The 13,086-nt window shown below is 47.3% G+C and overlaps 1 protein-coding gene across 1 annotated transcript in view; it reads right to left on the bottom strand.

The window, feature by feature from the left end:
- Positions 1-1,499: 1,499 nt before the first annotated feature.
- chl1b (cell adhesion molecule L1-like b) overlaps positions 1,500-13,086 on the bottom strand; it is a 122,492-nt gene continuing 110,905 nt past the window's right edge. The window contains exon 30 of the mRNA XM_073852578.1: positions 1,500-1,630. Coding sequence (XP_073708679.1) covers positions 1,500-1,630 — 131 coding nt within the window. The remainder of the gene's footprint in view (positions 1,631-13,086) is intronic.

Below are 13,086 nucleotides of genomic sequence, written 5' to 3'. Positions count from 1 at the left end.
GATTCCTGAAATGATCTCAGCAGGTCTTTTAATGACAGCAATGAAATGCAGTGGAAAGTTTTTTCGGGATTAAGTTAATTTTCATGGCAAAGAAGGACTATGCAATTCATCTGATCACTCTTCATAACATTCTGGAGTATATGCAAATTGCTATTATAAAAACTTAAGCAGCAACTTTTCCAATTTCCAATATTTATGTAATTCTCAAAACTTTTGGCCACGACTGTAGATGAGGTTGTTTTTTCATCAGATCAGATTTGGAGAATAATCCACAAGTAATTTTACATGACTTCTGTGCATCAGTTAACGTCTTGTGAAATTGTTATATAGTATTCTGCATTCATGTTTGTGCTTCTGCAGTGAATGGATGCCGTCAGAATGAGAGCCCATACAGCTGATAAAAACATCACAATAATCCACACGACTCCTGTCCATCAGTTAACGTCTTGGTAAATTGTTATTTAGTATTTTGCATTTATGTTTGTTCTTCTGCAGTGAATGGGTGCCGTCAGAATGAGAGTCCAAACAGCTGATAAAAACATCAAAATAATCCACAAGTAATCCACACGACTCCAGTCCATCAGTTAATGTCTTGTGAAATGGTTATTTAGTATTCTGCATTCATGTTTGTGCTTCTGCAGTGAATGGGTGCCATCATAACGAGAGTCCAAACAGATGATAAAAACATCACAATAATCCACATGACTTTATTCCATTAGTTAGCATCTTGTGAAATTGTTATTTTGTATTTTGCATTCATGTTTGTTCTTCTGCAGTGAATGGGTGCCGTCAGAATGAGAGTCCAAACAGCTGATAAAAACAACACAATAATCCACAAGTAATCCACATGACTCCAGTCCATCAGTTAACATCTTGTGAAATTGTTATTTAGTATTCTGCATTCATGTTTGTGCTACTGCAGTGAATAGGTGCCGTCTCAATGAGAGTTCAAACATCTGATAAAAACATCATAGTAATCCACATGACTCTGCATTCTTAATGATGGATTTGTAAGAAACTTTTTAACTTTAAGACATTACTTCTGGCCAAAATACCAGTCCATAATAATACTTCCTGCAGTGAAAAAAAATCCTATGATGTTGTCTCATGACAACAAATCAAAATCCAAATATGTATGATTTTAACATAGGTGAACTGATAAGCATGTTCTGTATTTGTATTTTTATTAATTTCTTGATTTTATATTTTTAATTAATATTAGTATATTTAATATATTTATATCAATATTCCAACTATGTGGGATACACTTTACCCATTTGTATCCCACAATTGCAGACATTTTAGATGCTCAAAGCAATTTTAAAAGAGTATATTGATCTGAAATTCGAAACAAAATTGAAAACAATAAAATAAGAGTTGAAATAAAATGATTTTAATAAAATAAAAATATTTTGTATTATTCTATCACCTGTAGTACTAAGCAACGCTGATCCAGGCTATAGGCATTTTGAACAGTTTTCAGATAGTATCAGCAGGCTTCAAACATCCATAGTGGGTGTAATGTGAGCACTGTTGCTCTCAAACAGAGACTCAGGAAAGCAGCCTTGTTTCCTAGCCTCTTCAGGCATCTCAGGAACATTCTGGACTGAGATCACTGGCTTGTGTAATCCTTTATAGAGACAAAGGGGTTGTTTTTAGTGCTTCACTGATGCTTTGCTTGGTGTAAGCTTCTTGTAAGTACTTTCACAAAGTCATTTCATCACAAAACCAGGATTTTGAGGAACTCACAGAACGATGCTTTTGCTGTCATTTCGGCCTTTCTGAGTAGTGTCAGGGATTACTGCGGCCGGCTAGCTGAAATAACAGCAAAGGAACAAAGCTCTGATTGGTATCTCAGGCCAACAGGTTGAAATGTTGTAATAGTGGCTGGAATGGGAAGGTCACTTCTAAAAATACTAGATAAATAACCATTGTGAACATGAAGAAATGGTTTGAAATGGTTCTGTTATCAGCAATGTGTTATCTCTGCCAATCTCTGTGGATTGTATTGGTTTCCAGAAATTCTGGCTCATGTCAAAGATGTTTGTAATATCCTAGAGTACAGATGCTCAGAGTTAGATTTTTAACATGAAAGCTTTGCTCTACAAAACGTTGTGTGAGAGTACAAAGGAAATAACAATATAACAACTGGTTGTGCAACACATGATGACTAAGGCTGACATAAAGTGAAAACAACATCTTGTTGACCTATATTCATCCAATAATTATACATTTCAGAGACAGTAAAGCACTTTTGACTGCCCATATGTATTTGTACAAACAAGGCTCAAGCTGTTTTCCTAGTTAAAGGGGAAGTCTAATGCTTTTTCATTTACACAGCTAAAGAGTTGGATTCACATGCTAAACATGGCCAAAGTTTCAAAAAGGATTTATTTCTAGATCACAAAGTCAACGTCACCAAAGAAGTGTGTTTTTGGTTGTGAGGGAAAGATAACGTCTAGGTTACGTAGGTAACCCTCGTTCCCTGAAGGAGGGAACGGAGACGTTACATGGGAATTCGCTTAGAATCCAATCATCTCTGAGCCTTATACAAAAGGCCAATGAAAATTGGCGAGTGGCATTTGCATGACGCGCCACGCCCCGTACATACGGGTATAAATAGCGACGTCATGCGCCAGTCAGACAGGTTCTTCGCTGAGGAGCCGGGATGAGCCGGCGTCAGCGCGACGACAGGGACGTGGCAGGGGATGTAACGTCTCCGTTCCCTCCTTCAGGGAACGAGGGTTACCTACGTAACCTAGACGTTCCCCTTCAGTCGAATCACTTCGACGTTACATGGGAACTGACCCTATGGAACAAGCCACGTCCCTGCGCCGCGTTACGCAACGACCACGTGCCGGCAGGCGGACGTGTCAACAGGCGGACGTTAACGTAACCTTCCCAACGCCCTGGGGCCCGAGAAGGGGGGTCCCCAGGGATGCCAGAAACTGAAGCAGGGGTTGGGGGGGCGGAGACATGAATTCTGTCCATGTGAAAGTAAGAAATTCAATATATCCATAAGGGGTTTTAGGGATATACGAGGGAAACAGAGGCCTTCTGGTTGACCCCTGGAAAAATATAGAGAAAAATAGCCACAACCTGCGGGGCGAAGGAGACCCGGCAGGAGCACAGTCAAGAGCTACTCCGCGTCTAGCCCGGACTGAGGGGCATGGAGGACCCAGGTTCGCCGGAGGGAACAAACTGGGAGATAGCGCACGGATCCACGTGGGAATGGCGCAGCAAGCCGACACTAGCCGTCCTCCCGGTCACCTGTCAGAACTCGGGAAGAGACGGCCTCTAAGCGAAGGTTGTAAAACCTGGCAAAGGTATTTGGTGTCGCCCAGCCGGCAGCTCTGCAGATGTCCGCTAATGAGGCGCCATGTGCCAACGCGTAGGAAGATGCAACACTCCGTGTGGAGTGGGCATGCAAGCCTAAGGGGCAAGGCTCTCCCTGATATAAGTAAGACAGGGAGATGGCTTCTACCACCCAATGCGCCAACCTCTGTTTGGAGACAGCATTCCCTTTCTGCTGACCTCCGAAGCAAACAAAGAGCTGCTCGGTGCGTCTGAAGTGCCGAGTGCGGTCTACGTAGGTGCGCAGAGCACGGACTGGACACAACGATGCTATAGCTGGGTCTGCCTCCTCCAAGGGCAGAGCTTGCAGGTTCACCACCTGATCGCGGAAAGGCGTGGTGGGAACCTTGGGCACATAGCCGGGCCGGGGTCTCAGGATGACGTGAGAATCGCCGGGCCCGAACTCCAGGCACGCTTCGTCGACAGAGAAAGCTTGCAGATCCCCCACCCTCTTGATGGAGGCCAACGCAGTCAGGAGCGCTGTCTTCAATGACAGAAACTTAAGCTCAACTGAGGCGAGGGGCTCGAAGGGAGGTCCCCGCAGGCCCTGGAGGGCGACGGAGAGGTCCCAAGAGGGTACGAGGCGCGGTCTGGGAGGATTGATCCTCCTAGCGCCTCTGAGGAATCTCACGACCAGAGGGTGCTTACCTAGGGATGATCCATCCACTGCATCGTGATGTGCGGCAATAGCGGCGACATACACTTTGAGAGTCGAAGGGGACAGCCTGCGCTCCAACTTCTCTTGCAGGAAGGAAAGCACTACTGCAATCGTGCATCTCTGTGGGTCCTGTTCTCGTGAGGAACACCAGTCGACGAATAGACCCCACCTCAGTGCGTACGCCTGCCTTGTAGAGGGGGCTCGGGACTGAGTGATGGTTTCTACCACGGCCTGTGGAAGGCCGGCGAGGTCTGAAGCGTCCCGTCCAGGAGCCAGACGTGCAAGTTCCATAGATCGGGACGTGGGTGCCAAATAGTGCCCATCCCCTGAGAAAGAAGGTCCTTCCTCAAGGGGATTTTCCAGGGAGGGGCTGCCGCGAGGGAAATGAGTTCTGGGAACCAGGTCCTGGCAGGCCAGTATGGGGCGACCAGGAGAACCTGCTCCTCGTCCTCCCTGATCTTGCACAGGGTCTGTGCAAGGAGGCTCACTGGGGGAAAGGCGTACTTGGGCCCCGGAGGCCAGCTGTGGGCCAGAGCGTCCCTGCCGAGGGATACCTCGTTGAGGGAGAAGAACTGCTGGCAGTGGGAGGATTCGGGGGAGGCAAACAGATCTATCTGGGCCTCCCCGAAATGCCTCCAAATCAGCTGGACTGTCTCGGGGTGGAGTCGCCATTCTCCAGGGAGGGTGGACTGCCGTGAGAGCTGATCGGCTGCACGGTTGAGTTCCCCCGGAATGTGAATGGCACGTAGCGATTTTAGCCACGTTAGACTCCAGAGGAGCAGACGGCGGGCGAGTTGTGACATGCGACGGGAGCGGAGGCCGCCCTGGCGGTTGATATAAGCCACAGTCGCAGTGCTGTCGGTACGCACAAGTACGTGCTTCTGACGCAACGTCGGTCGGAAGCGACGAAGGGCCAGAAGCACAGCCAACAACTCGAGGCAATTGATGTGCCACTGCAGTCGAGGTCCTGTCCAGGAGCCCGAAGCTGCTTGCCCGTTGCACACAGCACCCCAACCCGTGGTGGAGGCATCCGTGTAAACCACGATGTGCCTGGACACCTGTCCCAGGGGTACTCCGGCCTGGAGAAAAGCAGGGTCTGACCACGGGCTGAACAGGCGGCGACACTGCGGGGAAACGCCAATCCGGAGTGTGCCACGGTGCCATGCCCGTCTCGGGACTCGGTCGTGTAGCCAGTGCTGAAGCGGTCTCATATGAAGCAAGCCCAGCGGAGTTACCGCGGCCGCAGCTGCCATATGCCCCAGGAGCCTCTGAAAAGTTTTTAGAGGAACCGCTGTCTTGTGCCTGAATAAATCTAGACATCTCAGCACCGACTGAGCGCGCTCGTTGGTGAGACGGGCTGTCATGGAGACCGAGTCCAGCTCCACACCGAGAAAAGAGATCCTCTGCACTGGGGAGAGTTTGCTCTTTTCTCGGTTGACCTGAAGGCCCAGGCGGCTGAGGTGCTGAAGCACCAGGTCCCTCTGGTCGCATAGCACCTCTCGAGAGTGGGCTAACAGAAGCCAGTCGTCGAGATAGTTGAGGATGCGGAAACCTGACAGCCAAAGAGGGGCCAGGGCCGCTTCCGCAACCTTGGTGAAAACGCGAGGAGAGAGGGACAGGCCGAATGGGAGAACTTTGTACTGGTATGCTCGACCCTCGAACGCAAACCGAAGAAAGGGCCTGTGGCGAGGAAGAATCGAGACATGGAAGTACGCGTCCTTCAGGTCGATGGCTGCAAACCAATCCTGGGGACGAATGCATGTGAGCATGCGCTTCGTCGTGAGCATCTTGAACGGCAGCCTGAGAAGGGACCGATTCAGGACTCTGAGATCCAGGATGGGTCTTAACCCACCACTCTTTTTGGGCACGATGAAGTAGGGACTGTAAAACCCTGACCTCATCTCGGCTGGAGGGACAAGCTCGATCGCATCCTTCGCCAGTAGGACTGCGACCTCTGCACGCAGGACAGCGGCGTGGGTGTCTGAGTGGACACGAGTGTGAAGGACACCTCTGTACCTGGGCGGAGCTTTGGCGAACTGAATCGCATAGCCGAGACGTACCGTCCGTATCAACCACCGCGAGGGGCTGGGGAGCTGAAGCCAGGCCCCCAAGCGCCTCGACAGGGGTGTCAAGGGAACGTTGACCGACGTGACCGTGGTGGGGCAGCCTAGGGGGGGAACAGGAAGGGGAGACAAGCTGCTCTGAGCAGGGCCTACCTTCTTCCCAGGTTCCCGCGCTGGCGAAAGACAGCTCCGAGTCCGGCTCCGAGAGGGCATCCTGGTGCCGCCCGGAACGGGAACACGGGGCCGAGGCCCCGGAGGTGAAGGAAATTGCTCTTTTATTGAAGTTGTGGGTACCGCCGACCCGTGGGCCGGCGGCAGCGTTAAAGTGCACAACAACCCCCGGCCCTCCACCGGGAGCGGGGACGTAGATGTTCTCGTCCCCTGAAGAACAAACTTCTCCACCTCCGGGTTGCCCGCGTCAGGGACGTTTCGCGGCTCTTTTGCGGGTGTTCTTTGCAGGTCCCTGAGAGGCGGGCGGCGCCCCACCCCCGCGGCCGGCTCGACGTCGGGCCGTCTCCTTCTTGGGTTCAGCAGGCGACGGAGCAGGTTTGGTGGGGGCCGCGGGGGGGCGCCCTCGGCGACGAGCGGAGGAAGGCTGAGCCACCGGCGGCGGGATGGACTCGCGGCGAGGCAGGATGTGTTGGATGGCCTCCCTCTGCTTCTGGACTGCCGAGAACTGCTGGGCAAAGTCCTCGACAGTGTCGCCGAACAGGCCACTCTGGGAGACAGGAGCGTCAAGAAAGCGAGCCTTGTCGACGTCTGCCATCTGGGCCAGAGTGAGCCATAGGTGTCGCTCCTGGACCACGGCTGTGGACATCACCTGACCAAGGGAACGCGCCGTGACCTTCGTCGCCCGTAGGGCGAAGTCGGTGGCGGCGCGGAGTTCTTCCATAACTCCCTGGTCGGGACCACCCTCGTGCAGCTGTTTCAGGGCCTGGGCCTGATACACTTGTAAGATCGCCATAGCGTGCAGGGCGGTGGCGGCCTGTCCAGCGGCGTGATAAACGCGGCCCGCAAGAGCGGACGAACGCTCACACGCCCTGGACGGGAGATGCGGACGATCCCGCCAGGTGGCAGCGCCGCGCGGGCACAAGTGCACCGCTACAGCGCGCTCGACCCGGGGAATCGCTGCATACCCCCTGGCCGCCCCGCCATCGAGGGTGGTGAGGGGAGAGGAGCTGGGGCGGGGCCGTGATGAAAAAGGGGCCCGCCAAGATCTTGTCAGCTCCTCGTGCACCTCCGGGAAGAATGGGACCGAGGGGGGGCGAGGTGGAGCCGCGGGGGCCCTCCCCAGGAACCAATCATCCAGCCTAGAAGGATCGGCCGGGGGCGCCTGAGGCACCTCCAAACCGATCCCCCTGGCGGCCCGGAGAAGCATAGTCGACAGCTCGACGTCCACCTCAGACGGAGCGGCCACCTCTGGAGGGGGTCGCGCCGCCGAAGCGTCCGCCTCACCGAACGACTCTCCCTCTGATGCTGCGGTCGACATCTCATCCTCCGCAGGAGCACCGAAGGAGACGCTCAGCCCGCTGGGCGGGGAAGCGTACTGCTCCGGGAACTCGACGGGACCATGCTGTGTGACAGAAGACCGCAGGGCTTTCTGGGCCGGCGGTGCGTTCTGCACGGTGACAGTTAAGTCCCCCCCGCGTCTCGCCGCGGTGGCCGAAAAGCATTGGCGGCTTAACGACGGACCGCGGGAGGAAGACGGGGGGAGCCGCCTCGCGAACGAGCGGCGGGACTTCAGCATGGTCATGGTCATGCATTCGCAATGAATGCATTCACCATCCATGAACGCTGCCTCAGCGTGCTCACTCCCCAAACACGTGAGGCAGTGATCATGTCCGTCCGCAGGAGGGAGGAAACTACCGCATCCTGAAGCGCACGGCCGAAAAGCCATTCTGAAAAGAACGTCTTACGGCCGCGAGAAATTGCTCTTTTAGCTCCCGGTCTGCCCAGGGAAAAAGCCGCGGGGCGGCTGTGCACTCAACGGGACTTTTATCGCTGGAAAGCAGAGCGGCTGTATGGCCGTGAAAACGGCAGCCCGCAGGAGATCGCTGACGGTTGCAAAAGAATCTCTTTTAGTAAGCAACACGTCAGGAGAGAGAGCAGGAACTCTTTGAAGAACTTCTTGAAGAAAATCGGCTCTTGTAGAGAGACAACAGCTCAACATCAGACCGGATCTGAAGCGAAGAAGCTGTCTGACTGGCGCATGACGTCGCTATTTATACCCGTATGTACGGGGCGTGGCGCGTCATGCAAATGCCACTCGCCAATTTTCATTGGCCTTTTGTATAAGGCTCAGAGATGATTGGATTCTAAGCGAATTCCCATGTAACGTCGAAGTGATTCGACTGAAGGGGAACCTTGTTCAGCTTCCCAAAAAACCCAGGGTTAAGGGAATTTTTTCTGTTGATGTTACCACTTGCAGACGCTTGCTTGTATATTGAATTTTAGGCTAAAATGTCTTGCCAAAGTACTAGGCTATAGGTTCTCAAGATTAACACGAGATTGGCAGAAACGATATGTTTTATGTCCGCTTTAATTAAATGAAGCTAAACTAGTCATTTTGGAAGAATTTAAGTGGTTTTTGCTTTTCTACGTGGTTGCTATAATGATCTAGACATATTTTGCCAAATCATAAATAGTTTCTGAACAGGAAAAGATCTATTTGACACAAGTTACAGTATATTATCAGCAATGTGGGGAGAAACAAGGACACGTAAAATGTATATAAAGGCCTGGCAAAGATTTTGTGCATTAAATGTCACATTGACCTTCGATATGGCCATTTAATCACAGAGATGAATTAACAAAAAGCATTGCAAAACCCATCTGCTGTGGTACTGAAAATCAAAGCTTTAAGCTTTAGTGAGAAAGATCAGCATTTATATGCATTCGACTGACTGCTTGGGATAGTATTGTTTTGTTTTTGTTTTTTTCTTCGTCTTGTAGTGTTCGTATCAGTAAGGATCAAATACCTCTTTATCAACAGCTACCCATTTATCATTATGTGTTAAAGGGGTCCTATTATGCTTTTTCACTTTTTGAACTTTAGCCAGTGTGTGGTGTGTATGTTTGGGCATAAAAAACATCTACAAAGTTACAAATCTCAAAGTCCACTCCAAAGGGAGATATTTAGTTTTTAAAAAATCCCTTTTCAAGAACTACAACGAAACGGCTCATTTGGACTACAGCGTTTGTTTTCCGGAGGCTATTATGTCACAATGTAAATCCCGCCTACTGAAAATCAATTCGTTGGCGGGTGGGGGATTCATCTAACTTTAGCCATGTATTATGGACAGCCGCTTTTGGGATGCTTCAGCGAGCTGCAGGTCGGCTCGTTTAAACGCAAGTTTTAACTAAAGGGTCCGCGAGCTGCTCCGGTAGCCGTGCTGAAGCCGCGCTGCTCATGTGTGTTGTACAGAGGGTCCAAACACACGCAGATCCACGGCTGATGTAAATGCGAACATTGTCTAGTGATCATCTGTGGACGCGTCGGCGCCTCGCCGTAGACGTGCAGTGTGTGGTAAGAGATGTATTCATCATACAGTGTAGATAGCTTCACTAGCCTTATGGTTTCGGGCATGCAAATAATTAAATACATTAGCGCAGGCTGACGATGAGACCAACAATACTGTAGCATTTTATTTACTTACCCTTCATGCATCCTAGGTGTATATGACTTCCTTCTTTCAGACGAATGCAATCGGAGTTATATGTGTCAGATGTGTTATCCCATATTTAAAAAATAAGAATCACTTTAATCTAGTTTGCTGCTTTGGGAAGGGGTGCAGCAGGGCGGAACGCGGTCTACGCTGTTTGCCAATCCCAACGCAGTGGGACTGCTGACCAAACACAATACATTTGGTTTTTCAGAAGATGGAACCTGGAACTAATCGTGCCGTTTGTGCCAGCCTAGGGAGAAAGCTATTGTAATAATGTAAATTATGTGAAAAATGCGTTTTTCGAACCACCAAGCATAACAGCATGTTCAAGTAAACCCCCAAAACAAAATAAAGACTTTGTAAAGGAGTATAATAGGACCCCTTTAAATAAAAACACCCAGAAGCTTGCTTTCTCTTCAACAAGCCACCTGAGCTTGTGTGTCTTTCACAAGTATAACAGAGAATGTGAATTTATTTATAAATGAAATGCAAGTGGAATGTTTGAGAAAAGAGAAGTCATCTGCACTCTTTGTAGTTCACTTCTAGAACAGAAATGTATAGATAATTTACTCACCCCCTTGTCATCCAAGATGTTCATGTCTTTCTTCATTCGTAAAGAAATAGATTTCAGGATTATTTTCCATATAGCAGACTTCTATGGTGCCCACGAATTTGAACTTCCGAAATGCAGTTTAAATGCAGCTCTAAATGAACCCAGCCAAGTAACAGGAGTCCAAAAAAAAAAAAAAAACAGTTACTTTTTAACCTCAAATGCTCATCTTATCTACAGTAGCTCTGCTTGAACTCTGTGCATTACAGTTCAATACAGTTAGGGTATTTAAAAAAACTCTTATTTTCTCCTCCAACTTCAAAATCGCCCAACATAGCTGCAGAAGTAATGACCCAATGTTTACAAAGTGAACATGCAAGGAGGGTAAAACAGTGATGTAAGCGAGGTAAAACAGCAATTTTGAAGTTGGAGGAGAAAATGAGATAGGAGCTTTTCGTCATTCCCTAATTGTATTGAACTGGAATGCACATAGTTCACGCACAGCTAAGACGAGCATTTAAAGTTAAAAAGTATATAAAGTGCCTTTTTTTTCTTTCTTTTACAAAATAATCGATCATTTCGCTAAGACCATTCTTCCTCGGCTGGGATTATTATATTATATGTATTAAATACACTCTTATTAGTACAAACACAGTATCATTAATTTTCAAAAAAAACAAAACAAAAAAAAAAAAACAGGCAATGTTTGTGATGCACATTATTTAGCTTGAAAGCTATTATTTGTAAATATGTGGAAAAGAACGACTAGTACAGTCCTTCAAAATGTCTCCTTTTGTGTTCAACAGAAAGTCATTGGGGTGAGCAACTGACCTCATTATAACTTCATTAAACCTCATTATAGTAAGATAAAAGAATAAGGAATGGGCTTACAAAATTTCCCATATGCAGTAATAATACACTGTTTAATTTGCATCCATATTTCACAAACTTGTCGTGACTATTACAGATCTGTGATCAAAAAGTAGTGTAAATAGAGTTTTGTCTATTCTGAAATGCAGTGTGCAGATGGCTCTGGCCACATAGAAAGATCTGTTAACTCACTCTGTATGTTCTCTGCCCATCTGTGATTGTATTAGTTTCTAGAAATTCTGGCTCAAGTCATGCACGTTTATAATATCATTTGTACATCCCAGATTATAGATGTTTAGAATAAGATTTCTAACATGAAAGCTTTGCTTTACAACACAAGTGAGACTACGTGACATATTAGAACAAACGGTCGTACAAATAAAATGGTTTCATGCTTTCCACCATAAAAATGCCCAAAGGTATAACCGTTTTTGAATGCTTCACCAGCCAAACCTTGACCCTTTGACACACTCCTAAAGCAAAGTAATACACACTTGTTGGGTGACATGATCAGCATGCATCATCAGGGCATGACACATCTTCCATTACCAGTAAAAAATTGAATGCAAATATACAGAGCAGATAAGCAGCACCTCAGAATCCTTCAAAGAGATGTGACACACTGCTCCTTAAACCTATAACCGTTGCTGCAACTTCTGACATCAAAATCAAGCTCCTTAGGAAGATCAGAGGGAGTTGGAGTGAAATTGCCATCCATGTCTACATAAATTCTTCTATATGAAAAATCCAGCACTTGACAAGCAGCTATGTCTGCGTATGTGACTGTGAGCGTGGATAGGTGGGTGTACTGATACAAAAATGAAAGACTTTTGACACAATCCTTGTTCTTTATGAATCATCTTCACAGTCGGTTAAAACATGATGGTGCCCCATGGAATGCAATAAGTCATGTATTTCTCTCTTTTTACTTGAAAGTCTCTTCGTTTGATTAGAGTCTGGTTTACTTGGAAAGCGGTGAATGTGTGCGGTCTTAAAATAAAGAGCTCAAGGTTTGAGTTTTTGATGAAATTTCAAAGAACAAGGACACACCGGGGCAGAGGCACAGCTGCTGTTTTACTTCTCCCTGGCTTAATTGTTCTTTTGTCATGCTTACTGAAAGACAGTTGTGAAGCCAAAGGTGACAGGCGCTTGATGGAAGGACCATGTAACATGACCAGCATTTGCATTTTATTCAGTTCTTTCTGAAACAGCCTATAGTTCTTTACATTCAGGGAACTTTGACTGTCAAGTATCTTCATTTATTAGGACAGCTCAATCACAGAGGAATATAAGGATGTGTTTACAGCTGGTCCCTTTATGTATTTTACAGAACGGAGAGCCGGTTGGACTTGAAAAAACCAAGTGTAAATGCCCTACAAGATGTATTCTTGGAGACGGATGGCAGTCTATTCATACAGTGTTCAACTCTGACATGCAAATTTGTATAGTGAACAGAAAGTTTGATTTAATAAAAGATACACTGTAAAAAATTTGCTGTAGTTCTGCAGCTGGTTGCCAGTAACTTACTGTAGATTTTTAATTTATGTTATTTACTGGCAACAGTTTGTTCAAAGTTAAATGAACATTTAACATTAACAAGTCTTTGTCTTTACAGAATAAAACTATAAAATAACAACCTACTGCAAAGCATTCTGGGAACCAGAAACCTTCATCAACCTTTTTCTGTTTTTTCCTTCAGATTTTGGTTCCCAGAATGCTTTGCATGAGACTGTTATTTTAGTTTTATTCTGTAAAGATAAAGACTTGTTAATGTTTAATGTTCAATTAACTTTGAACAAACTGTTGCCAGTAAATAGCATAAATTTAAATTTACAGTAAGTTACTGGCAACCAGCTGCCAGTAATACTGTAATTTCTACAGATTTTGTTTACAGTGTATAACCAACACAAATTGAGCTATTGGCTC

Source organism: Garra rufa, chromosome 12, assembly GCF_049309525.1.
Source record: "Garra rufa chromosome 12, GarRuf1.0, whole genome shotgun sequence".
Lineage (NCBI taxonomy): Eukaryota > Metazoa > Chordata > Actinopteri > Cypriniformes > Cyprinidae > Garra > Garra rufa.
This window is presented reverse-complemented; position numbering and strand designations above follow the sequence as displayed.